This window comes from Astyanax mexicanus, chromosome 18 (genome assembly GCF_023375975.1).
Source record: "Astyanax mexicanus isolate ESR-SI-001 chromosome 18, AstMex3_surface, whole genome shotgun sequence".
NCBI lineage: Eukaryota > Metazoa > Chordata > Actinopteri > Characiformes > Acestrorhamphidae > Astyanax > Astyanax mexicanus.
Window position 1 is genome coordinate 43,449,344 of NC_064425.1, and position 25,487 is coordinate 43,474,830.

A 25,487-nucleotide genomic window follows, 5' to 3' on the forward strand; every position below is an offset into this window, starting at 1 on the left:
TGTATTATTTGAGGTCTGAAAGCTTTTCTGCATCTTTTTTGTTATTTCAGCCATTTCTCATTTTCTGCAAATAAATGCTCTAAATGAGAATATTTTTATTTGGAATTTGGGAGAAATGTTGTCTGTAGTTTATAGAATAAAACAACAATGTTCATTTTACTCAAACATAAACCTATAAATAGCTAAATCAGAGAAACCGATTCAGAAAAAGTGATCTTAGAGCTGTATATGGGTGGGTATTGTATTAATACTCAAACATCCAGTAGTGTGTTAACAGCACATCCTGTGGTCACTGTGTATTACTAAGTGAAAGTGTGAATTTCACACCGCAGAGTGTGAAACTGACACACACTCAGACCAGTCACAACACAAGAAGAGACTTGGGAGCTAAAGAAGGACAACAACAATATTATAGGTCTGAATATTTGTGGAAACCTCTTCTAATGAAGGATCAGATCTGATCACGGTTGATTCAGCACCACGGACAGCAGCACACCCTTCAGACTGATCTAACTGTCCAAAGTATCCAAATATCCAAAATAGTGGACTGTAGAAACAGTTACTCCAACAAAAGCAGAATAAACATTTCTAATACCCATAATTTCAGAAGAAATGAACAGCAAATGAGCGGGTGCCCCAATACCTCTTTAATACAACATATAAATTATTAAGGCCTCTGTACTTCTGTTTATGAAGTCTTCTCCAAACATCAGATTGTGACACCTTCACTCATTACTCTGGTGTTGTCATTACTATTAGTTTCTAAAGTCACTAACAGTTGTTTTAGGGGTCTTCCTTTACAGAACTCACAATGTTTTTGTGACCAACTGCTGTGGTTTTTCTTGATCTACCTGTTTAACATCCGCTACCTAGTACACCAGTGACGACTTTCTTCTTTAGGAGATTCCAAACAGTCGTTTTGGATATGGATAATATTTGTGCTCTAATAGTTCTTATTGATTGTCCATCTTATCTCAACTTCTCAATTGCTTGTTTTTTACACATAGACTCTCATAGCTCTCTGTTTTTTTTTGGTGGTTACTCCTCTAACTATAATTAAAACACAAATCTGAAACTGAGCATTCAGACATTCAGTGCTATTTATTTATTATTTGAATAATCAGACAGGAGGTGCTATCTTCTGAACTGTGTATCAGATCCAGATGTAAATACCTGAAAATAAAAGCTGAAAAGTAGATTTAATTGTCTAATATTTATATTTTAACGTCATATTTTAATGTCAAACCCACATGTTGTCAGTCTACATCAGAAATAAAGAGATTGGACTCAGTTTTCTAATGCTTTTGGTCTCTCACTAAACTGTATAGGACATAATTTGCTCAAAACTGTACTCTGTGGACTTTTATCTCTCTGGTAACTAAATCATATCAACAGAATATTTAACACTGCATTGTATTGCCCATTTCTAACTGCTACAACTATCACAAATACTACAAATACTACTAATACTACTAGCAATACTACTACTAATAATAAAAGTAATATAATAATCTCTTTGGTATGTGTGATTTTATTGTAAAGAAACTTTTAAAAAGCTATTAAACCTTAGCTGGATATGTAAAGGTTCTTTACTCACTATTAGAAACAGGTTTCTTGGTACCACTTTAAAATAAGACTACCTTTATAAAGGGTTTATAAATGGTTTAGTTTATTAATGGTTACTAATTAGGTTGTAAATGCCTTAAAAATCATTAATTATCAGTTATAACACATACATAGAAATGTACATAGACCTGTTGTTTGCTAAATATTGAACCCACAGCCACATAACTGATTACTAATGATTTTTAAGGCCTTTACAACCTAATTATTAACCATTAATAAACTAATTGTAAACCATTTATTAACCCTTTATAAAGGTAGTCTTATTTTAAAGTGGTACCGGTTTCTTTCTATAACTAATGCTGCTTCTTCCACAGCACCATTTAAAGTACCTCCATATTTCTAATTATTTTTCACAAATATCCCAATATAAAGATCTGCTACAGCTATACTTTTAACCTGAACAATTTGAGTTAAATCATTTGCTCATTTTCTTTTTTAAGTAACTGAAAATTTGAGGTAAATAGACTTAAAATGTTTAGTTATTACCACTAAATTGTAACATGTAACATGATTAACATGTATTGGTTATATCCATTTCAATTTCTTTGTGCAATAGCTTTAAAACATTAAAAAATAATAATTGCATGGTCAGTTGAATAAAATCGATTTATATTTAGTCTTCTTTTCATGTATGATTAAAAACACTATAGCATACAGCCAACACAGTTGAGTTAGCAGCTCAGACAATGATGCTTGTACGGTGGCCGAGAAAGCCCAAAGCAGTGCAAATTGAAAAGCGCTGCAAAAGCACAAAACACATCCATCAAAATTACAACACAGGCGCAGCAAATAGAAAAACGCGCTGCAAATACAACCACAACACAACGGAAGTGAGTCACAACACAACGGAATTTTCCCGGGGGACCTTAAAAGATACTGTACCAGCTAAGCTGCGTCTTCAGTAACGTCTCGGACTTCACTATGTGTACAAAGGACAATAAGTGGCAAACAAGGCGTTTTGTGAAGCAGAACTTTTAATAATATGCACACAACCGTGGTAATCACAGGTAATAAACATAACTTACTTTTCAGAAGCTTGTTTGCCACTTATTGTCCTTTGTATACAGCTGGTACAGCATCTTTTAAGGTCCCCCGGGAAAATTCCGTTGTGTTGTGACTCACTTCCGTTGTGTTGTGGTTCTATTTGCAGCGCGTTTTTCTATTTGCTGCGCCTGTGTTGTAATTTTGATGGATGTGTTTTGTGCTTTTGCAGCGCTTTTCAATTTGCACTGCGCTGGGCTTTCTCGGCCACCGTATGCTTGTTCTTACAGCCTACAACATCAAAACCAAGGAGTTATATCATAAATAATGAATATCTGATATACAAGTTCACCTAAGTCAGCATGAGGAAATTACTACACACTGAAGATGAGAAACATCAGAAACTGGAGAACAAACTGGTTCTACAGTTGATCCAGTTGATTTAACTCAAATATCGATTTTTTCTGTATGTGTGGCCACAGAAGTTCAACTAACTCAAAGTTGAGAATGGAAAATCCAATTTTATGTAAAACAGACTTAAAAATAGACTTTAGAAACGGCTGGTACTCAGAAATACTCTGAATTACAGCAGATTAAAACATGCTTAGCTCCCTAATGCACTAATATTAGTATTAAAATATTAAAACTACTAATATTAATATTTTTTAATATATTTTTCCTCTTCATACAAAAAGCTCAGTCTCTCATTATAACGTGACCACAACATCCCAACATCCAGCACAGCTCTAAAACACACACACACACACACACACACACACACACTCGTTCGTCCCCTCCTACCTTTAGTCGCGAGGACGGTGGACAGTCCGAGCACGAGACTCAGCAGCAGAAGCGCGAGGACGATGCTGGGAGTCTGCATGGCTCTCAGTAAAACCACTCAACAACAAACAGCGCGAGACACGTCCCGGTTCTTCCCCTCACACACACTCACACAGTCCTACACACACTCATACACACACACACACTCCCGCGCGCGCGAGGGAGAGAGAGAGAGAGAGAGAGAGCGTGCAGCAGAAACTCGCCTCGCTGCTGGGATGAGAGTCAAACACGAGGGCGCGAGACACTCCGGAGCGGGCCGTGACGTCACGGGGGAGGGGGAGACGGGGGGAGGGAGGGTACGATTTAAACTCTCTCTCTCTTTCTCTTACTATCTCTCTCTCTCTCTCTCACACACTCTCTCTCTCTCTCTCTGAGTCTCTTTTACTCACTCTGTATCTCTCTCTCTCTGAGTCTTTTTCACACACTCTCTCTCTATCTTTCTCTCTGTCTCTCTCACTCTCTCTGTCTATCTTTTTCTCTCTCTTTCTCTCTTTCTTTCTCTCCGAGTCTCTCTTACTTACTCTGTATCTCTCTCTCTCTCTCTCTCTCTCTCTCTCTCTCTCTCTCTCTCTCTCTCTCTCTCTATCTCTCTCTCTCTCTCTGAGTCTTTCTCCCTCACTCTCTCTCTATCTATCTTTCTCTCTGTCTCTCTCACTCTCTCTGTCTATCTTTTTCTCTCTCTTTCTGACTCTTTCTCTCTTTCTTTCTCTCCGAGTCTCTCTTACTCACTCTGTCTCTCTCTCTCTCTCTCTCTCTCTCTCTCTCTCTCTCTTTCTGAGTCTTTCTCTCTCACTCTCTCTGTCTATCTTTTTCTCTCTCTTTCTGACTCTTTCTCTCTTTCTTTCTCTCCAAGTCTCTCTTACTCACTCTGTATCTCTCTCTCCCTCCCTTACTTTCTCTTTCTCTTTCACTCTCTCTGTCTCTCTCTCAATTCAATTAAATTTAAGGTGCATTATTGGCATGACAAATAGTGATACATTCGTGTTGCCAAAGCTTTTAAATGATTAAAACTCTTAGATTTTAAAAAAAGAATAAATCTTTAGATTTAACTTAGATTCAAAAACCTAGATTTAAAATTTAGACATAAAAACTTAGATTTGGGTGACTCTCTCCCTCTCTCTTACTCCTTCTCTCTCTGAGTGACTCTCTCTCTCTCTCTCTCTCTCTCTCTCTGAGTCTCTCTAACTTTCAGGAAACCTCTTCTAATGAAGGATCAGATCTGATCACGGTTATTTCAGCACCATGGACAGCAGCACACCCTTCAGACTGCTGTAACTGGGAGAGTTGGTGAGTTGGGGATACATGGACTAGAGATTATCATCTAACATCCTTACCATCACTGCAATGCTCCAAAATAGTAGAAAGCTTTAAGTGGACTGTGGAGACAGGTACTCCAACAAAAGCAGTACTTCCCAATACATTTGTTTGTACAGTTTAACTCAACTCTAATATAAAGAATATAACTTGTCTGTGTACTTTTATTTTTCAAATTCCACCCTTGCCTTCCTTTTCTTCTGGTGAAGCCTCTGTACTTCTGTTCATGAAGTCTTTTACAAACATCAGATTATGATACCTTCACTCCTGCCCTCTAGAGGTTGTTTCTGATGTCACCACTGGTTGTTATAGGGACTTTCTTTACAGCTTCCACAATGTTTCTGTCATCAACTTCTGTGGCTTTCCTTGGTCTACCTGGTCTAGTACACCAGTGATGACTTTCTTCTGCAGAACATTCACCATCACCATCAATGTGTAGTCATTTCCCCTAAAAGTCAATTGTTTCATATTGAAGAAATATTGTATTGAGTTTTTGTTGGGCCAAAAAATAGTTTTTTTTACAGTGCAGTATTGAGCTGTGGAGCTGTGGAATGGTGTTCTTTGGAATGATGAAGCTCCACCCAGTACTTTTGGAATGATGGAGCTCCACTCAGTACTTTTGGAATGATGGAGCTCCACCCAGTACTTTTGGAATGATGGAGCTCCAATCAGTACTTTTGGAATGATGGAGCTCCACTCAGTACTTTTGGAATGATGGAGCTCCACTCAGTACTTTTGGAATGATGGAGCTCCACTCAGTACTTTTGGAATGATGGAGCTCCATTTAATACTTTTGGAAAGATGGCTCTATATTCAGTACTTTTGGAATGATGGAGCTCCACTCAGCACTTTTGGAATGATGGAGCTCCACCCAGTACTTTTGGAATGATGGAGCTCTTCTCAGTACTTTTGGAATGATGGAGCTCCATTAATTACTTTTGGAAAGATGGAGCTCCATTCAGTACTTTTGGAAAGATGGAGCTCTTCTCAGTACTTTTGGAAAGATGGAGCTCTTCTCAGTACTTTTGGAATGATGGAGCTCTATTCAATACTTTTGGAAAGATGGAGCTCCATTCAGTATATTCGAAAAGATGGAGCTCCATTCAGTACTTTTGAATAATGGAGCTCCACTCAGTACTTTTGAATAATGGAGCTCCACTCAGTACTTTTGAATAATGGAGCTCCACTCAGTACTTTTGGAATGAGTTGGGGAGTTGGGGGTGAGGTGGGGTGAGCCAACACAAAACCACAGACCCAGACAGAAGTTTTTTTAAGAAAAGAAAGCTACATCACTCTGCTTTTCTCCAGCCTGAAGCTAATTCAGGTCATTCTGCATGTAGATGGTGATGTTGAGAGTAGTTGGATATGCAGCTGCTGTCCAAAACTCCTCCTCTGTTCCGATTATCTGTAGACATATGGCTGAACTACACCAGAATCTCAATGTTCCTCAGCCGGAAGATAAAACAGCCTGTTAATGAGGGACTGATTCCCATTCTACTGTAGAAACAGACTCAACATTTCCTAGAAAGCTTTATATTAGATGCTGGAACATTGCTGTGAGGATCTGATTGCATATACATGCACTCACTGGCCAATCACTTTATGTTTAAATAGGTTAAGTATTCTGTGTTATATGTTATATAGGGTTAATTACTGGTAGATACTCTCACTGGCCATTGACTTTATTTATATATATGGATGTATTCTAATGGTATATAGAGTTATTTAAAGGTAGACACTCTCAATTTTCTTATATAGATTATCCAATTTGTAAAATGCAAATTAATGCAGAATATAAAAATATAATATGTTATAACCTATTCAAATGTCTTTAATCTGTGTAATGAAAATGTTGTTTTATTTAATGACTTAAAAAGGTTTTGAGAGGCTGCAGTGTAGCATCATTAAATCTTACCATGGGGGGTCTACAGAAAATACATCCAATAATAACCTTGTGCATCGCTTCATTTCAGCTGAAAGAGAAGTATCATCTGTTATTAACATTAATATTAATATTAAAACACAGCTATAATTCTTTAAGAACTTTCTTGAAGGTTGTAGACAGAGTGTGACATAGAAAAGCACAAGCAATATACAGCTTTAGAATAAAATTGTAGAGACTTCTTCAAAATGATTAGTTTCTCTGATTTTACAATTTATACAACATGCTTTCCAAATTGCCCAAAAAATATTTTTATTTATAGCATTTATGTCACATATTAGCCTGTCTGTCCTGTGTTTTTCCCTCTTTTGGTTTTCTGTGCTCCTGCCCTGTTTTCCTGTCTTGTGTTTCCAGCCATGTGCTTTTTTGAGCACATGGCATTGTTTTGTTATTGTTCTGTCTCCACCCTAGCCCCGCCCTAGCCCAGCCCTAGCCATTAGTGTTGTCACCTTGTGTCTTGTTTGTAACCCCGCCCCCTCATTACCTGTCTTCACCCTCCTTGTGTACAAATAGCCTCTTGTATGAGTGTTTCCTTGTGGAGTCTTTTGTATCTATGTGACTGTATATTCGTGAGTAGAGTTTGTGTTTTGTGTTACTTAGAATCTTGGTCAGTTGTTTTGTATTTTCTAGTTATTCTTTGTTTAAAGTTAGAGTTTCTAGTTTAATTAGTTTTCCTTGCATTTGTCTTTTTAGTTTAGTCCTTATCCTAGTCTTGTTTTTTTTTGTAAGTTTTTCATACGTTTTTAGCGTTACCCGTGTTTTGTTTTCTGTATTTATTTTTCTTGTTTATTTAATAAATACAATTATTTATCTGCACTTACGTCCATCCTCTCCATTCCTCTCATACGTGACAATTTACTTGCAGAAAATAAAAAATAGTCAAAATGACGATGAGTGCTGCTGCAAATCTCAAAGAATGCCAATAAAACAAGTTCATAATCATGTTCTTCATCAAGTTCTTCATGCTATTCTCCACCAGTCTTACACACTGCTCTTGGTGACCATAAAATAAAAAAAACATGTTATATTGATATTTTCCCTGTGATTTTATTAAGGATTATATTATATTGCATTGTGGCTGTTCTCTCAGAAAGACTGTATGTCTCAGTATATGGTAAACTTTCACAGACTCTGTCTCCCTCTACTGCCAGAAATACATTAATACAACATTTATCAACATACATCAACTGTTTATATTGTCATACTGTACACTCAATAACAACAAAAAATGTAAATAAAATATAATAACAATATAAAGAATGATTTGAACAATATTGAAAATGTCATAATGCCTTATACAACTCTAACAAAAAAAAAGAGACCACTGAAAAATAAAGAGTTTCTTTAATTTTACCAAATTGAAAACCTCTGGAGTATAATCAATAATCACTAAAAAAAAAAAAAAAAAGAAATAACTAATCAGTCTCGTCAGCAACTAATTTAAAGTCTTTATTGATTATTTAGAGATTTGTACAGAACAGAGTACTGTTACAGAAGTTATAAGTGTACCTGAATCTTTAACAGTAATGCCAATATTTAGTATTTTTATTATTAGAGTCATAGAATTTAATATTTTAATATAATAGAGTTTAATTCAGTCTTATTCTAACACAACCTACAACAACGTGAATATAAAAGCAGTAACATGGTATTAAAGTGTTTTCACAGTTAACAAATATGAGGAAAGAGTATATAAAAACATTAGATATCATTAAAAAGCTCCCCAAAAAACAAAACAATTTACTGAAGAGATCCGCAGACTGCGCAGAGCTGAGGGTTCTTCTCTGTAGTTTTACTGCCCGCTGAAATTATAAAAATATAAATTATATAATTAACACTTTTTTATACATTCCAACATCCAAGCTCAAACAGAATACAGCATTACCGTATTTTTCAGACTATAAGGTGCACTTAAAATCCTTTAATGTTCCCCAAAATCGTCCTTATGTATTAATTGTACCAGTCAGGTATTAAGAAGCAGTAAAGCCACTCTGCTTAGGTACAGAGTTATAAGGCTGAGTTTTTAATGAAGTTTCTCCAGCACTAAGGCTGGGTGCAGCAGCATTAGCATTAGCCGCTAACACATGAGCCACAGCGCTAGCTCTTTCACCAATCACCGTTCAGAGGTAAGTATATTGGACTGTAGACTGTAGCATGTTTACCGTGTTAAAATAAGCTACATGGGATGAACCACTAGCTGATAGCGCTCTAGGCTACTGGAACACTCAGAGTTCCTCAGTCTAGTGCTGCTGCGGTTAGCGGCTAATGCTAATGCTGCTGCACCTAGCCTTAGTGCTGGAGAAACTTCACGGGAAAAAACTCACCCTTATACAAAATAATGGGAATCTAAGATTCCTCTAAATAAACCGAAGTTCTTTACTCACCAAATAAACAGTTTTCAGGTGAGAAATCTGTGTAGATTAACATCCAGCACTCGTTCGACTTAAAAATTACAGTTTTGTTTACTTAGGCTCTTCCCCAGCTCCCTATTAGAAGGGAAACATGGCGACACCCTTGCTCACTTCGGTATAAGCATCCTTACTAGTGTTGCTTAATGCGCCTTGTAATCCAGTGCACCTTATAGTCTAAAAAATACGGTTCCACCCAATAAATCCCAATTATTGATCCCAATCATTCAGAACACCTTCAGTACCATTTGCTATGTAACTCAGTAACTCACCATCTGAAGAAATCCTCAGCGTTCCAGAAGCTCGTCCCATTAGCTGCTACCAGGTCGTCTGCACGGTTTTTGTTGAAGTTGCCACAGGCTCCACACACCCCGCCGGCCAGACGGTCACTGACGGTCAGTGTGACCTGCAAACTGTCGGTGTACTCCACTTTAATACTGGAGCCTCTCTCAATCACCACACTGCTCCCAGTATACCTGATCATCACGTCTCTGACTGGAGTACTGGGGTACGCCACCTTCCTTCCATTCACCTGCAGGACAAGACAAACTGTACACTGAAAAAAACTTTAAAAAAAAGTTTTGCAACTTTCTGCATTTGTATTTTTTAAGTAAATTGAATTTCAGATCAATTTAAATAACTTCAACTCGGTTTAAAGACTTACATTTTACATAGAGTAAATAAGTGAACTGAACTTCAGTCAATCCTTTCTTTTAGTAAAATTTACATAATTTCTGCTTACAATATTACCTAATTACAATTATTTAAATTATACAATATTACTTAAATAATTTATGATACATAAAACATTGTAATTCCTGAAATTTAAATATTCTTAGTTAAAACACACATATTACACTGTCTCAACACATGGATGGCATGTTTTTTAGTTTAGTATTTTAGTATACTTAACATGCCACCCATGTGTTGAGACAGTGAGACTTGGTCTGTTTACAAAATAAATCTTTAAGATTATGTAAAGATTTGAATGTGTGTTTTAACCAAAATTATATCAAATAATATTGTATTAATTGTATGAATGAAATATTGTAATTAGGTAATATTGTATGCAGAAATTAAGTAAAGGCTACTAAAAGAAAGGATTGATTCAGCAAAAATATATTAAGTATCTTTGTAACATTTAAGTCTTGAAACTGAGTTGAAGTTACTTACATTTATCTGAAACTAAATTTACTTAAAAAAAAAAAAAGCAAATGCAGAAAGTTGCTTGATATACAGTATGTAGCTGATGGCAAGCTGCATGACCTGGATTCAAACCAGCAATCTCCCGATCATAGTGGCAGTGCTTTAGACCGCTGGACCAATCGATGCACGTGATTCTAAATCTTATCCAGATTAACTAGAATTATCATGTTGAGTGACAATAACCTTAAAGACAATAATGCAAGTTCAATTCAAGTTAAACAATATTTTTTGTTTTTTCAAGTTTTTTCACTTCAAAAAATTTTTGAAGACGAAGTTTTTTGGTTCCCAACATTTTTCGGACACAAAGTTTTTTACCCAAAATATTTAGGTGAAATATTAATAGAAAAAAAAAACTTTTTTTATAGAAAAAAGTATGTTTTAGTATGTTACCTATGACTAGGCTCTTTCTTTAGCCTTAATTTGTAAAACATCAATTATTCAGTTAAGCATTCAGTCACCCAGGCTGGGAATTGAACCGCAGTCTTCCACACGATGTGGTAGTTAGCTCACTGGCAGGTAGTGGTGTTATCCACTGTACCACTCCAACTATATTATGCTCTTATTGTTGGCAGATTTTTAAAAACATAAAAAAATACTGTTAAAATTATCTGTGATTTTTTTTCTGTGATTACGCCTATATTTACAAAATAAGTTACGAATTTAGTTTATGCTGAATAAATGAATAAATTAAGCCAAGTAAAACTTTTTTTTAGCTCCAATATTAGCCAGCGTCACTTACCCAGCATACTTTCTGAAAGTTAACGGTGATGGACGTGCCCTCAAAGTACACGTAGATGCTGAACACCCCGGGGCCGGCATATGAAGCACAGTTCTGGACATTTATGACCACCCGGAACCAGTCTGGAGACCGATCATCACACAGGAAGGCCATCTGAAAAGCTCCAGCCTGGTCCACCTTCGCCTGAACCCCATCGAACGTCAGGATCTGGGTATCAGAGGAGATCACACACTGCCCCGGGGCAGGGTAGCACCCGCGAGACCCGTCCCGGATCTCACACACCTCCCCAGGGCTGCAGGCTTGAGCTTGGAGCAGCAGATCTCCACCAGGCTGGCAAACATACCTCTCCCCACAGGATGAGGAAACATATGATTCTCCAACCTGAACCAGAGGAACAAGATTAAGATTAGAGATTAATGAGTTAATGATGCTCAATATAACGATTATCAGATCAAATTTCTAAATATTGACACCCAAATATTATAAGAATATTCACCAATAACACCTTCTATTAATGTCATCTCTATAAGACTCTATAAACATACTTTCAGAAAGCACATTATAATGCATTCATAAGGCATTATTAAAGATGGCTATACATATTTATGAAAAATGTATATTCCAGCATAGCCATGTTTGCTATGCATCATGAACTGTGATCATAATGCATTAATAGCATACCTGTCAAGTTTTGGACTTAAAAATAAGGGAATTTTTCCGCCGCCCCAACAGCCCAACCGAGGTGAACTGCTTACAGACTACAGTTAGACTATCGAAATCTGATAGTCTACCTTTGTTGACACTGAAATGCTGTGGAAATTCCTACATATGTAACTAATTCTTTTTATACAGCCGAATTGAAAACTCTTTTCTAGATATTTACATAAAATCTTCTCTTTTTTGGCAGGAATGCACTCTCTTATATGATATATATATATATATATATGTGTGTGTGTATATATATATATATATATATATATATATATATATATATATATATATATATATATATATATATATATATATACACACACACATATATATATATATATATATTTTATTTATTTATTTATTTATTTATTTATTAAGTTGGCTTGGAAAAGCCAACTTACTGTTCTTCGTAATCTTCTTATTAAGTTGGCTTGGAAAAGCCAACTTACTGTTCTTCGTAATCTTATTCTTATTATTATTATTATTATTATTATTATTCTATTCGCAAAATTTAATCACTATCTCCTCCTAGGCCTTTTGACGTAGAACCACGAAATTTTGCAGTATCGTAGGACCTATACCCGAATAGGTTGCTTGTGCTTTTTTAAGCGATACATCGTACGGTTTTCGTAAAAACTTCGTAAACGTACGCATTTTTTTCCCATAGGAAATGAATGGGGGACAACTTTGAACGACTGTGTAGGTAACAATTTTTGACATACAAAGACAAAAATCGGACGGTCTATAGAACTTACCGCGTTCTTTCCGAAAAATTTTACGTTTCGACGATACGTCGTACGGTTTTCGTACAAATGTCGTACGAAGTTTTCCCATAGAAATGAATGGGGGGCCCAGAGTTCCATCTCACACACGAGCAGCTCTGCGCACGGAACCCCTTCTCTCCCCTGCTCCTCCAGTACTGTGAGTGTATGGAGGAGCTGCTGTATGGAGCAGCTATCAGTCAAAAGTTTGGACACCCCAGCACCCCAGCCAGGGCTTAGCAACCACCTAATAACTGCTTAGCAACCACCTTAGCAACCACCTGGAAAACGTTAGCAACTGCCTAGCAACCACTTAGCAACACCTTAGCAACCACCTGGAAAACGTTAGCAACTGCCTAGCAACCACTGAGCAACCACCTGGAAAACGTTAGCAACTGCCTAGCAACCACTTAGCAACTGCCTAGCAACCACCTGGAATACGTTAGCAACTGCCTAGCAACCACTTAGCAACCACCTGGAAAACGTTAGCAACTGCTTAGCAACAACTTAGCAACTGCCTAGCAACCACCTGGAAAATGTTAGCAACTGCCTAGCAACCACTTAGCAACCACCTGGAAAACGTTAGCAACTGCCTAGCAACCACTTAGCAACTGCCTAGCAACCACCTGGAAAACGTTAGCAACTGCCTAGCAACCACTTAGCAACCACCTGGAAAACGTTAGCAACTGCCTAGCAACCACTTAGCAACTGCCTAGCAACCACTTGGAAAACGTTAGCAACTGCCTAGCAACCACTTAGCAACTGCCTAGCAACCACCTGGAATACGTTAGCAACTGCCTAGCAACCACTTAGCAACCACCTGGAAAACGTTAGCAACTGCCTAGCAATCACTGAGCAACCACCTGGAAAACGTTAGCAACTGCCTAGCAACCACTTAGCAACTGCCTAGCAACCACCTGGAATACGTTAGCAACTGCCTAGCAACCACTTAGCAACCACCTGGAAAACGTTAGCAACTGCCTAGCAACAACTTAGCAACTGCCTAGCAACCACCTGGAAAACGTTAGCAACTGCCTAGCAACCACTTAGCAACCACCTGGAAAACGTTAGCAACTGCCTAGCAACCACTTAGCAGCTGCCTAGCAACCACCTGGAATATGTTAGCAACTACCTAGCAACCACTTAGCAACCACCTGGAAAATGTTAGCAACTGCCTAGCAACCACTTAGCAACTGCCTAGCAACCACTTGGAAAACGTTAGCAACTGCCTATCAACCACTTAGCAACTGCCTAGCAACCACCTGGAAAACGTTAGCAACTGCCTAGCAACCACTTAGCAACCACCTGGAAAACGTTAGCAACTGCCTAGCAACCACTTAGCAACCACTTTAGAAATGAAAGCAACTGCCTAATAACCACTTAGCAACACCTTAACAACCATTGGGTAAACGTTAGCAACTGCCTAGCAACCACTTTAGAAATGATAGCAACTGCCTAGCAACCACTTAGCAACACCTTAACAACCACTAGGAAAACGATAGCAACTGCCTAGCAACCACTTTAGAAATGATAGCAACTGCCTAGCAACCACTTAGCAACACCTTAACAACCACTAGGAAAACGATAGCAACTGCCTAGCAACCACTTAGCAACCACTTTAGAAATGATAGCAACTGCCTAGCAACCACTTAGCAACACCTTAACAACCACTAGGAAAACGATAGCAACTGCCTAGCAACCACTTAGCAACCACTTTAGAAATGACAGCAACAACCTAGCAACACCCTAGCAACCACCTAGCAACACCTTAGCAACCATCTGTTATATGTTAGCAATTGCCTAGCAACCAATTAGCAACAGCTTAGCAACCACCTGGAAAACATTAGCAATTGCCTAGCAACAGCTTAGCAACCTTTTCAGAAATGATAGCAACCGCCTAGCAACACATTAGCAACACCTTAACAACCACTAGGAAAACGATAGCAACTGCCTAGCAACCACTTAGCAACCACTTTAGAAATGACAGCAACAACCTAGCAACACCCTAGCAACCACCTAGCAACACCTTAGCAACCATCTGTTATATGTTAGCAACTGCCTAGCAACCACTTAGCAACTGCCTAGCAACCACCTGGAAAACGTTAGCAACTGCCTAGCAACCACTTAGCAACCACCTGGAAAACGTTAGCAACTGCCTAGCAACCACTTAGCAACCACTTTAGAAACGAAAGCAACTGCCTAGCAACCACTTAGCAACACCTTAACAACCATTGGGAAAACGTTAGCAACTGCCTAGCAACCACTTTAGAAATGATAGCAACTGCCTAGCAACCACTTAGCAACACCTTAACAACCACTAGGAAAACGATAGCAACTGCCTAGCAACCACTTAGCAACCACTTTAGAAATGATAGCAACTGCCTAGCAACCACTTAGCAACACCTTAACAACCACTAGGAAAACGATAGCAACTGCCTAGCAACCACTTAGCAACCACTTTAGAAATGATAGCAACAACCTAGCAACACCCTAGCAACCACCTGTTATATGTTAGCAATTGCCTAGCAACCAGTTAGCAACAGCTTAGCAACCACCTGGAAAACATTAGCAATTGCCTAGCAACAGCTTAGCAACCTTTTGAGAAATGATAGCAACCGCCTAGCAACACATTAGCAATCAAAAGTTTAACCAAAAGTTTTACGATTTCAGCATTTAAACAAGCGTTTTTAGATTTCAGCGTTTAATCAAACGTTTTTAGATTTCAGCGTTTAACCAAATGTTTTTAGATTTCATCGTTTAACCAAACGTTTTTAGATTTCAGCGTTTAATCAAACATTTTTAGATTTCAGCGTTTAACCAAATGTTTTTAGATTTCAGCGTTTAACCAAATGTTTTTAGATGTCAGCGTTTTTAGCATTTAGCGTTAACAGCATATCAATGACTCTTCACACTCTTCAGACGGAAACAGCTTAGCAACCATTTTAACTTTTTAACGTTATTAGCGTTCTTTTCCAAGCCAACTTAAAGTTCGTTCACGAACTTTACCTTTTCTAGTTATTATTATTATTCCGCGCTCAAAATTTAATCACTATCTCCTCCTAGGGCTTTTGACGTAGAACCACGAAATTTTGCAGTATCGTAGGACCTATACCCGAATAGGTTGCTTGTGCTTTTTTAAGCGATACATCGTATGGTTTTCGTAAAAACTTCGTAAACGTACGCATTTTTTTCCCATAGGAATGAATGGGGCCAAATTTTAAACGTCCGTAACCGCCACAATTTTTGAGATACGAACACCAAATTCGGCGAGCTTATAGATCTTATCGAGATCTTTAAATTAATAGGAGGTTGCGAAGTGATACGACGTACGGTTTTCGTACAATTGTCGTACGAAGTTTTCCAATAGAAATGAATGGGGGGCCCAGAGTTCCATCTCACACACGAGCAGCTCTGCGCACGGAACCCCTTCTCTCCCCTGCTCCTCCAGTACTGTGAGTGTATGGAGGAGCTGCTGTATGGAGCAGCTATCAGTCAAAAGTTTGGACACCCCGGCACCCCAGCCAGGTTTTAGCAACCACCTATTAACTGCTTAGCAACCACCTGGAAAACGGTAGCAACTGCCTAGCAACCACTTAGCAACACCTTAGCAACCACCTGGAAAACGTTAGCAACTGCCTAGCAACCACTTAGCAACAACTTAGCAACCACCTGGAAAACGTTAGCAACTGCCTAGCAACCACTTAGCAACAACTTAGCAACCACCTGGAATATGTTAGCAACTACCTAGCAACCACTTAGCAACCACCTGGAAAATGTTAGCAACTGCCTAGCAACCACTTAGCAACTGCCTAGCAACCACTTGGAAAACGTTAGCAACTGCCTAGCAACCACTTAGCAACTGCCTAGCAACCACCTGGAAAACGTTAGCAACTGCCTAGCAACCACTTAGCAACCACCTGGAAAACGTTAGCAACTGCCTAGCAACCACTTAGCAACCACTTTAGAAACGAAAGCAACTGCCTAGCAACCACTTAGCAACACCTTAACAACCATTGGGAAAACGTTAGCAACTGACTAGCAACCACTTTAGAAATGATAGCAACTGCCTAGCAACCACTTAGCAACACCTTAACAACCACTAGGAAAACGATAGCAACTGCCTAGCAACCACTTAGCAACCACTTTAGAAATGATAGCAACTGCCTAGCAACCACTTAGCAACACCTTAACAACCACTAGGAAAACGATAGCAACTGCCTAGCAACCACTTAGCAACCACTTTAGAAATGATAGCAACAACCTAGCAACACCCTAGCAACCACCTAGCAACACCTTAGCAACCACCTGTTATATGTTAGCAATTGCCTAGCAACAGCTTAGCAACCTTTTCAGAAATGATAGCAACCGCCTAGCAACACATTAGCAATCAAAAGTTTAACCAAAAGTTTTACGATTTCAGCATTTAAACAAGCGTTTTTAGATTTCAGCGTTTAACCAAACGTTTTTAGATGTCAGCGTTTAACCAAATGTTTTTAGATTTCAGCGTTTAACCAAACGTTTTTAGATGTCAGCGTTTAATCAAACGTTTTTAGATTTCAGCGTTTAACCAAATGTTTTTAGATTTAATCGTTAAACCAAACGTTTTTAGATTTCAGCGTTTAATCAAACATTTTTAGATTTCAGCGTTTAACCAAATGTTTTTAGATTTCAGCGTTTAACCAAATGTTTTTAGATGTCAGCGTTTTTAGCATTTAGCGTTAACAGCATATCAATGACTCTTCACACTCTTCAGACAGAAAAAGCTTAGCAACCATTTTAACTTTTTAACGTTATTAGCGTTCTTTTCCAAGCCAACTTAAAGTTCGTTCACGAACTTTACCTTTTCTAGTTATTATTATTATTATTATTATTATTATTATTCCGCGCTCAAATTTCTATACGCATCTCCTCCTAGGGCTTTTGACGTAGAATCACGAAATTTTGCAGTATCGTAGGACCTATACCCGATTAGGTTGCTTGTGCTTTTTTAAGCGATACATCGTACGGTTTTCGTTAAAACTTCGTAAACGTACGCTTTTTTTTCCCATAGGAAATGAATGGGGGACAACTTTGAACGTTTGTGTAGGTAACAATTTTTGACATACAAAGACAAAAATCGGACAGTCTATAGAACTTACCGCGTTCTTTCCGAAAATTTTAACGTTTCGACGATACGTCGTACGGTTTTCGTACAAATGTCGTACGAAGTTTTCCCATAGAAATGAATGGGGGGCCCAGAGTTCCATCTCACACACGAGCAGCTCTGCGCACGGAACCCCTTCTCTCCCCTGCTCCTCCAGTACTGTGAGTGTATGGAGGAGCTGCTGTATGGAGCAGCTATCAGTCAAAAGTTTGGACACCCCGGCACCCCAGCCAGGGCTTAGCAACCACCTAATAACTGCTTAGCAACCACCTTAGCAACCACCTGGAAAACGTTAGCAACTGCCTAGCAACCACTTAGCAACACCTTAGCAACCACCTGGAAAATGTTAGCAACTGCCTAGCAACCACTTAGCAACTGCCTAGCAACCACTTGGAAAATGTTAGCAACTGCCTAGCAACCACTTAGCAACTGCCTAGCAACCACCTGGAATACGTTAGCAACTGCCTAGCAACCACTTAGCAACCACCTGGAAAACGTTAGCAACTGCCTAGCAACCACTGAGCAACCACCTGGAAAACGTTAGCAACTGCCTAGCAACCACTTAGCAACTGCCTAGCAACCACCTGGAATACGTTAGCAACTGCCTAGCAACCACTTAGCAACCACCTGGAAAACGTTAGCAACTGCCTAGCAACAACTTAGCAACTGCCTAGCAACCACCTGGAAAATGTTAGCAACTGCCTAGCAACCACTTAGCAACCACCTGGAAAACGTTAGCAACTGCCTAGCAACCACTTAGCAACTGCCTAGCAACCACTTGGAAAACGTTAGCAACTGCCTAGCAACCACTTAGCAACTGCCTAGCAACCACCTGGAAAACGTTAGCAACTGCCTAGCAACCACTTAGCAACCACCTGGAAAACGTTAGCAACTGCCTAGCATCCACTTAGCAACTGCCTAGCAACCACTTGGAAAACGTTAGCAACTGCCTAGCAACCACTTAGCAACTGCCTAGCAACCACCTGGAATAGGTTAGCAACTGCCTAGCAACCACTTAGCAACCACCTGGAAAACGTTAGCAACTGCCTAGCAACCAATGAGCAACCACCTGGAAAACGTTAGCAACTGCCTAGCAACCACTTAGCAACTGCCTAGCAACCACCTGGAAAACGTTAGCAACTGCCTAGCAACCACTTAGCAACCACCTGGAAAACGTTAGCAACTGCCTAGCAACCACTTAGCAACTGCCTAGCAACCACTTGGAAAACGTTAGCAACTGCCTAGCAACCACTTAGCAACTGCCTAGCAACCACCTGGAAAACGTTAGCAACTGCCTAGCAACCACTTAGCAACCACCTGGAAAACGTTAGCAACTGCCTAGCAACCACTTAGCAGCTGCGTAGCAACCACCTGGAATATGTTAGCAACTACCTAGCAACCACTTAGCAACCACTAGGAAAACGTTAGCAACTGCCTAGCAACCACTTAGCAACCACTTTAGAAATGATAGCAACTGCCTAGCAACCAGTTAGCAACCACTTAGCAACCACCTGGAAAACGTTAGCAACTGCCTAGCAACCACTTAGCAACTGCCTAGCAACCACTTGGAAAACGTTAGCAACTGCCTAGCAACCACTTAGCAACTGCCTAGCAACCACCTGGAAAACGTTAGCAACTGCCTAGCAACCACTTAGCAACCACCTGGAAAACGTTAGCAACTGCCTAGCAACCACTTAGCAGCTGCCTAGCAACCACCTGGAATATGTTAGCAACTACCTAGCAACCACTTAGCAACCACCTGGAAAATGTTAGCAACTGCCTAGCAACCACTTACCAACTGCCTAGCAACCACTTGGAAAACATTAGCAACTGCCTAGCAACCACTTAGCAACTGCCTAGCAACACCTTAGCAACCACCCTGGATACCATATAAAACACCTAAGCAACCACCCTGGATACCATAGCAACACCTTAGCAACCACCTAGCAACTCCTTAGCAACCACCCTGGATACCATAGCAACACCTTAGCAACCACCTAGCAACACCTCAGCAACCACCCCAGATACTATAGCAACACCTTAGCAACCACCTGGAAAGTTTTTAGATTTCAGCACTTAACCAAAATTTTTTAGATTTCAACATTTAACCAAAAGTTTCGAGATTTCAACATAAAAACAAACGTTTTAAGATTTCAGCGTTTAACCAAAAGTCTTTAGATTTCAGCTGTTAAACAAACGTTTTAAGATTTCAGTGTTTAACCAAAAGTTTTTGGATTTCAGCATCTTACAAAACATTTCTAGATGTAAGCAATTAACCAAAGGTTTTTAGATTTCAGCGTTTAACCAAATGTTTTTAGATTTAAGCGTTTAACCAAACGTTTTTAGATTACAGCGTTTTTGGTATTTAGCTTTTAGCCAAAAGTTAACAGCATAGCAACGACTCTTCACACTCTTCAGACAGAAACAGCTTTTTAAGTTTCTGTCAACCATTTTAACTTTTCAACGTTATTAGCGCTCTTTTCCAAGCCAACTTAAAGTTCGTTCACGAACTTTGCCTTTTCTAGTTTATTTTATTATTGTTGTTAAATTGAAGGGTGCACAAATTACCAAAAAGGATATATTCCATAAGTAAATAATAGTCCTAAGGGGCTACACAATTAATAATCTTTCATTAATACTTCTTTCTATTGATCAGTCCACTCCTGATCAGTTCAGTTAAATTCAGCCCTCTCCACATTTTCTCTCTCTCCAGCTCAACCATCTCTTCTACCCCTTCTAAAAAATAAATTACACCACAATACTTGAGATTTAAACAAATTCTAACAAACCCTAAAACTAGCCCTGAACTAATAGAGTTTGGAAATGATAGTTATTGGCTGATCAGGCACATCAGGGCAGGGCATTATATATGTAGATTTTTCTCAAACCCTGACCATCTATCTAGCTCATTCTAAAGTTAAGCTAACTAGCTGTATTTTATTAAACACACAGTGGGTTTAATTTATGTTTTGATTCAGAGAAGAGTCTTTTTAAACAGCTATCAGAAACAATCTCATCACAGTTTACATGGTTATTTACCTTTCTTTTAGAAAAATCTCTGTATATCCAGATTAGTTTAAACGTCAGCTGCTCCGACTAGCTGCCTGAACTCACAGCGAGGGAGGGAGGGGGGTGGGGCTTCCCCACACTAAACTGCGCTCCGCAAAACCGATTGTCTGTTTCTTCTGAAAGGCGGGACTTTCTCCTTGAACCGGCACCGCGATTGGTTACATAGGCCCTGTCGCCTGTGGTCTACATTTTTTTTATTTAATATAATACGGGAAATTTACGGGAAAATCCTAATACGGGATGACGGCGGGAAAGAGGAGTAAAATACGGTAGTTTCCCGGCCAAAACGGGAGACTTGACAGGTATGATTAATAGCTGTTTATAATGTCATATGTCAATACCAAGAAACTCCTAACGTCCTAAAAAAGCTTTTTTACTTTTAAACACAACCTACAGTATATAATGCTTTAAATATATTTTTAACCACTCATGAATAATAATTGTCTTAAATATATTATTAGTTATAGTCCATTATAATGTGTTATAACAGATCTTTGTGCGCTCCAAGTAAAGTGACAGACTTTCATTGTGGGACTAGATTATTATATACTATTTTATCATAACATATATATATATATATATATGTATATTATAAGCACAGCTTATAATGTATTATGATCACAAGTCATAATGCTTAATTAATACAGGTTTTGGGTTTTGCATCTTTACAAATATTTATAATTTATATTTATAACTAAGTATTTTAAGTACAAATATGTGACTTTTAAATGGAGGATTCATAATATATATGAGAACAATGTATAAACTAATATAATACAAAATACATGATAAAATCTGTCTCTATGAATTAACATATTTATATTTCATAATGTGCCATAGATAATACATAAGATATTATGCATGCTATACAATGCATAATATATTAAAATACATTCAAAATAGTTATTTACTGTGCATAAAGATCACAGTATATTAATTAATAATAATAATAATAATAATAGTAAATAATATATTTTTTATGTTTAAATTTAAATGCTTCTTTATGTGTTTTGTCACTCAACAAAACAAAAGTAAATTTTTGGGAAACGTCTTTAATCTTACCACCTTTTTTTTTTTAGCTCAAATGTTGCAGTTAAATATAAATTTTTTCATAGGGCATCCCAAGATGCATTGTGTTCGACAGTTTTTCAGCTTAACATTGTTAAACAGTAAAAACATATGGCACTATTAATAAATATGTACTATATATATATATATATATATATATATATATATATATATATATTTATATATATATATATAAACCTATAAATTGGCAGTCTGTTCACAGTTAATACTCAACTCATACTGAAAGAATAAGTTCTGGCCTGAGGGAGAACGTACCTTCAGGTATGTCCCGTTATAAACACACCCGCAGTTCCTCACAGGCACACACTCGCCCCCACTCCACACAAAGCCCTCGTCACACTGGCAGCCCTCCACACAGCCCGCCGGGCATACACTCCCATACAAGGCCAGGCTGGCACAGGTGTTGGCACAGTTGTCAGAGCAGAGCGAGTAGTGGCTGTTTGGTGGACATTGGACGGCTAAAAAAAAAAAAAACAGAATAAATGTTAAAAAAGGATTAAAAAATATTTTAAATTTAAATATTATTTAAAATGTCCTATTAAATGTAGTAGAAAATACAATATACAATACATACAATACAACCCTAATTATCAATAATTGGGACACCATATATCATATCAATTTGGAAAATTAAGTGGAATTAATTAAGAAAAGAAACAGCTGCAATACAATCCGAAAAAAAACAAACAGTGTTACAGGGAAGTGAACTGAAGCTAGCACAGACCTAGCTAACCTTAATGACGAGCTAGCTAACCTTAGCGAAAAGCTAAATTACACATTAATGTTACCGGGATGTGAACTGAAGCTAGCTCGTTGTCAGCTTACCTTAGTGATGAGTTAGCTAACCTTAGCGACTAGCTACCTAAAATAGTAATGCTACCGGGGAGAGAACTACCTTTAATGATGAGCTAGCTAAACTTAGCGACGAGCTAGCTAAAATACTAATGCCACTGAGGAGAGAACTACCATTAGCGACAAGCTAGCTAACTTTAATGATGACCTGTTTGAGGGCAAATTGGGATTGTTTTTTTACATTTTAGAATAAAAATAAATGGAATTTGAATTAGAAATTTTGTTTTTAAATCTAAAGCTTTTCTCGGTCGGTCTCAGTTTTTCCCAGGCTTGGTCTTGAAACGGACTTGACAAGTCCTGGTTTTGGTCTTGACTACAACACCGATGGCTTCTGAAGGAAACTCACGGCACAAGCTGATGTTCCTCCAGGTCTGGATAGCCGCTCCTGCTTGCTGGCACGCCGTGGCATAAGCTTGGAGACTCTGGCACAGGACGGTCCGGTCTCCATTCATGGCACACATATCAAACACACAGTTGTTCACGAACACCTGAGGATCCACCAGCGTATGGCAGCAGCTAAAAGGACCAATAGGTGAGGAGATAATGCCGCAGGAGTCGTTTCTGCGGTACAGCGCTTCTTTGGCCGGATCACACTGTGGACAAACCCCGTCGCAGCCTCTACACGACACACCAGGGGGCGTCAGCGCCCAGGCCTGTCCAAAAGCATCTACATCGGTGGTGCGGTTTCCTCCGGGCAGCAGGAAGTCATCGCTGGGGTCACCGTTGTAGTTTCCACATAATCCACACATGCTGTTGTTGTAGTTACTAGGGACCTGGACCACGACACGGCCGAAAGAGTGGAAGACCTGCAGCCCGAAGTCGGTTCTGAGGTTGACCGAAAGGCCGACCGCAGTCAGCAGGATCCTGCCGCTGTTCAGCACCGCTGGAAGGTTGATGACCTCAGAGTTCACCTGGCAAAGAGGGAAAGAAAACGACAAAATGAAATTAATAACTGCACTCGTTATCCCATTTTTTTTACATGTTGTAGTTCTATAATAATTACAGATTGTAGTCCTGTATCTGTTTCTTTGATCAGTACCAGCCCCAGTGCAACAAGGCAAGCAAACCAATCATTTGCCCCCAGACATCTCCAGACAATGACCATTTATGATTTAAATGCAATTAAAACCGTGTTGCATTGGTCAATGCAGCAAAGAACAATTCCACTATTATCAGAATCTATATATACAGTAATTATTGTAATTTTACAATTTTGTATGGAATTAAAAGAAAACGTATTGTCCATGTAGTTAGCTGCATGTTTAACTGCAGATAATTACTGTTCATGTGCAATTAAAAAAAAAAAAAAAAAAAACTATAAGGTTACCCATTTATTGACATACTTAAATAATTAAGGCTTTTTTTTATTTTTTTTTTATATCTACGAAAAAATTACAAAAAGTTTAATTAGACTTAAAATATTAAGTCTCTTCTCACAGGGAAGCTGGAAGAAGCACATAAGTAAATTAAACTGTAATTCTTAAAAAAAAATAATAATAAAACATTTTCTTTCAAAGTCAAACAAGTGCTGGATGCTGGCTTCTTAGCCTTCCAGTATTTTGTTTAAGCGTGAGTTTTTAGTGACACCCAGACTACAGGCCAATATACTCACCTCTGAACAAGGAAAGAGCTAGTGCTACGGTTAGCGGCTAATGCTAATGCTGCTGCACCCGGCCTTAGTGCTGGAGAAACTTTACTGAAAACTCACCCTTATAACTCTGTACTTCATACATAAGGCGCACTGATGATTTTTGAGAAAATTAAAGGATTTTAAGTGCGACTTGTAGTGGGTTATTTTAATTGCTTTTTTCAATAATTCTGCTTTAAATAGACATGTATTAGGTCTTTTTTATTATTTAATTGAACTAAAATATAGTTTTTTAATACTCATAGAAAATTAGATACAGAAATAAAATACTAGCAGCTCAGAAAGTTTTCTTACAGCCTGCAACACAGAGCCCAAGCAGTTAATCATAATAATATATATGATCTAGAAGTTTACCTAGGGTAGCTTGGGGGGGAATCACTACACACTGATGTTAAATATCAGAACATGAGCCACAAATGGCCACAAATGTGCAAATAACTTGTTAAAGTAGTTTAATAGTGTTTGAAAATATTGATTTTACAGTGCATATTTGTTAAATTAGTTAAATTAATTTAATTTAATAGCACTCACCATCACTCTCCACTGTGGGGTGAGTCTGATGCAGATTGTGGTGTTGTAGACGAACACGGTCACGGCTTTAACTTCAGACACCCGTCCAGCACCTTCGTTCTCCGTCTTCACAGAGAAAAACTCCAGCCCGTCACCCTGACACACTGCGGCCAGAGTGTACACACACACCCCCTGAAAGTCAAACACCCGCCCGTCAAACGACGTGTAGTGCGGGTCTCCGGTAGCCGTGCAGACGCCGTTTCCTCTGGGTCTGCAGCCCAGCACCCCGTTCACCAGCCCGCACGTCTCGCTCGGCCCGCAGCTGACCTTCTGGCAGCTCACGGCCCCGTTCTCCCCACACCTACACTTCACCTGACACCGCAGGTCCGAGTAAAACACCTGGTCCTTCCTGTAGTACCGCCCCCCGTAAAAACAGCCGCAGTCAGCCAGAGGCACGCAGGCCTGACCGCTGAACACGTAGCCCGGCTCGCACTGGCAGCCTTCAGCGCAGGACCTGCTGCAGGACCAGGACACGCTGGCACAGGTCTGCACACAGCCGGGCACGCACAGGCTGTAGTTACTGTGCGGTGGGCAGAACTGAGCTGTGGAGAAGAGGAGAACAGCGTAAATGATACAGTAATATAACTG

The 25,487-nt window shown here is 38.9% G+C and overlaps 2 protein-coding genes across 2 annotated transcripts in view; both read right to left on the reverse strand.

Annotated features, from left to right (window-relative positions):
- Positions 1–3,663, reverse strand: part of clstn2b (calsyntenin 2b) — a 155,404-nt gene extending 151,741 nt beyond the window's left edge. Inside the window, exon 1 of the mRNA XM_049467247.1 lies at positions 3,409–3,663. Within this exon, the coding sequence (XP_049323204.1) occupies positions 3,409–3,487 (79 nt within the window). The 5' untranslated portion in view covers positions 3,488–3,663. The remainder of the gene's footprint in view (positions 1–3,408) is intronic.
- Positions 3,664–8,139: 4,476 nt separating this feature from the next.
- The window catches only part of LOC103037629 (IgGFc-binding protein), a 41,877-nt gene continuing 24,529 nt past the window's right edge, over positions 8,140–25,487 (reverse strand). Inside the window, exons 19-24 of the mRNA XM_022668784.2 lie at positions 24,861–25,441; positions 23,028–23,592; positions 22,085–22,287; positions 11,057–11,437; positions 9,384–9,643; positions 8,140–8,505 (exon numbers count right to left, since the gene is read on the reverse strand). Coding sequence (XP_022524505.2) covers positions 8,496–8,505; positions 9,384–9,643; positions 11,057–11,437; positions 22,085–22,287; positions 23,028–23,592; positions 24,861–25,441 — 2,000 coding nt within the window. The 3' untranslated portion in view covers positions 8,140–8,495. The remainder of the gene's footprint in view (positions 8,506–9,383; positions 9,644–11,056; positions 11,438–22,084; positions 22,288–23,027; positions 23,593–24,860; positions 25,442–25,487) is intronic.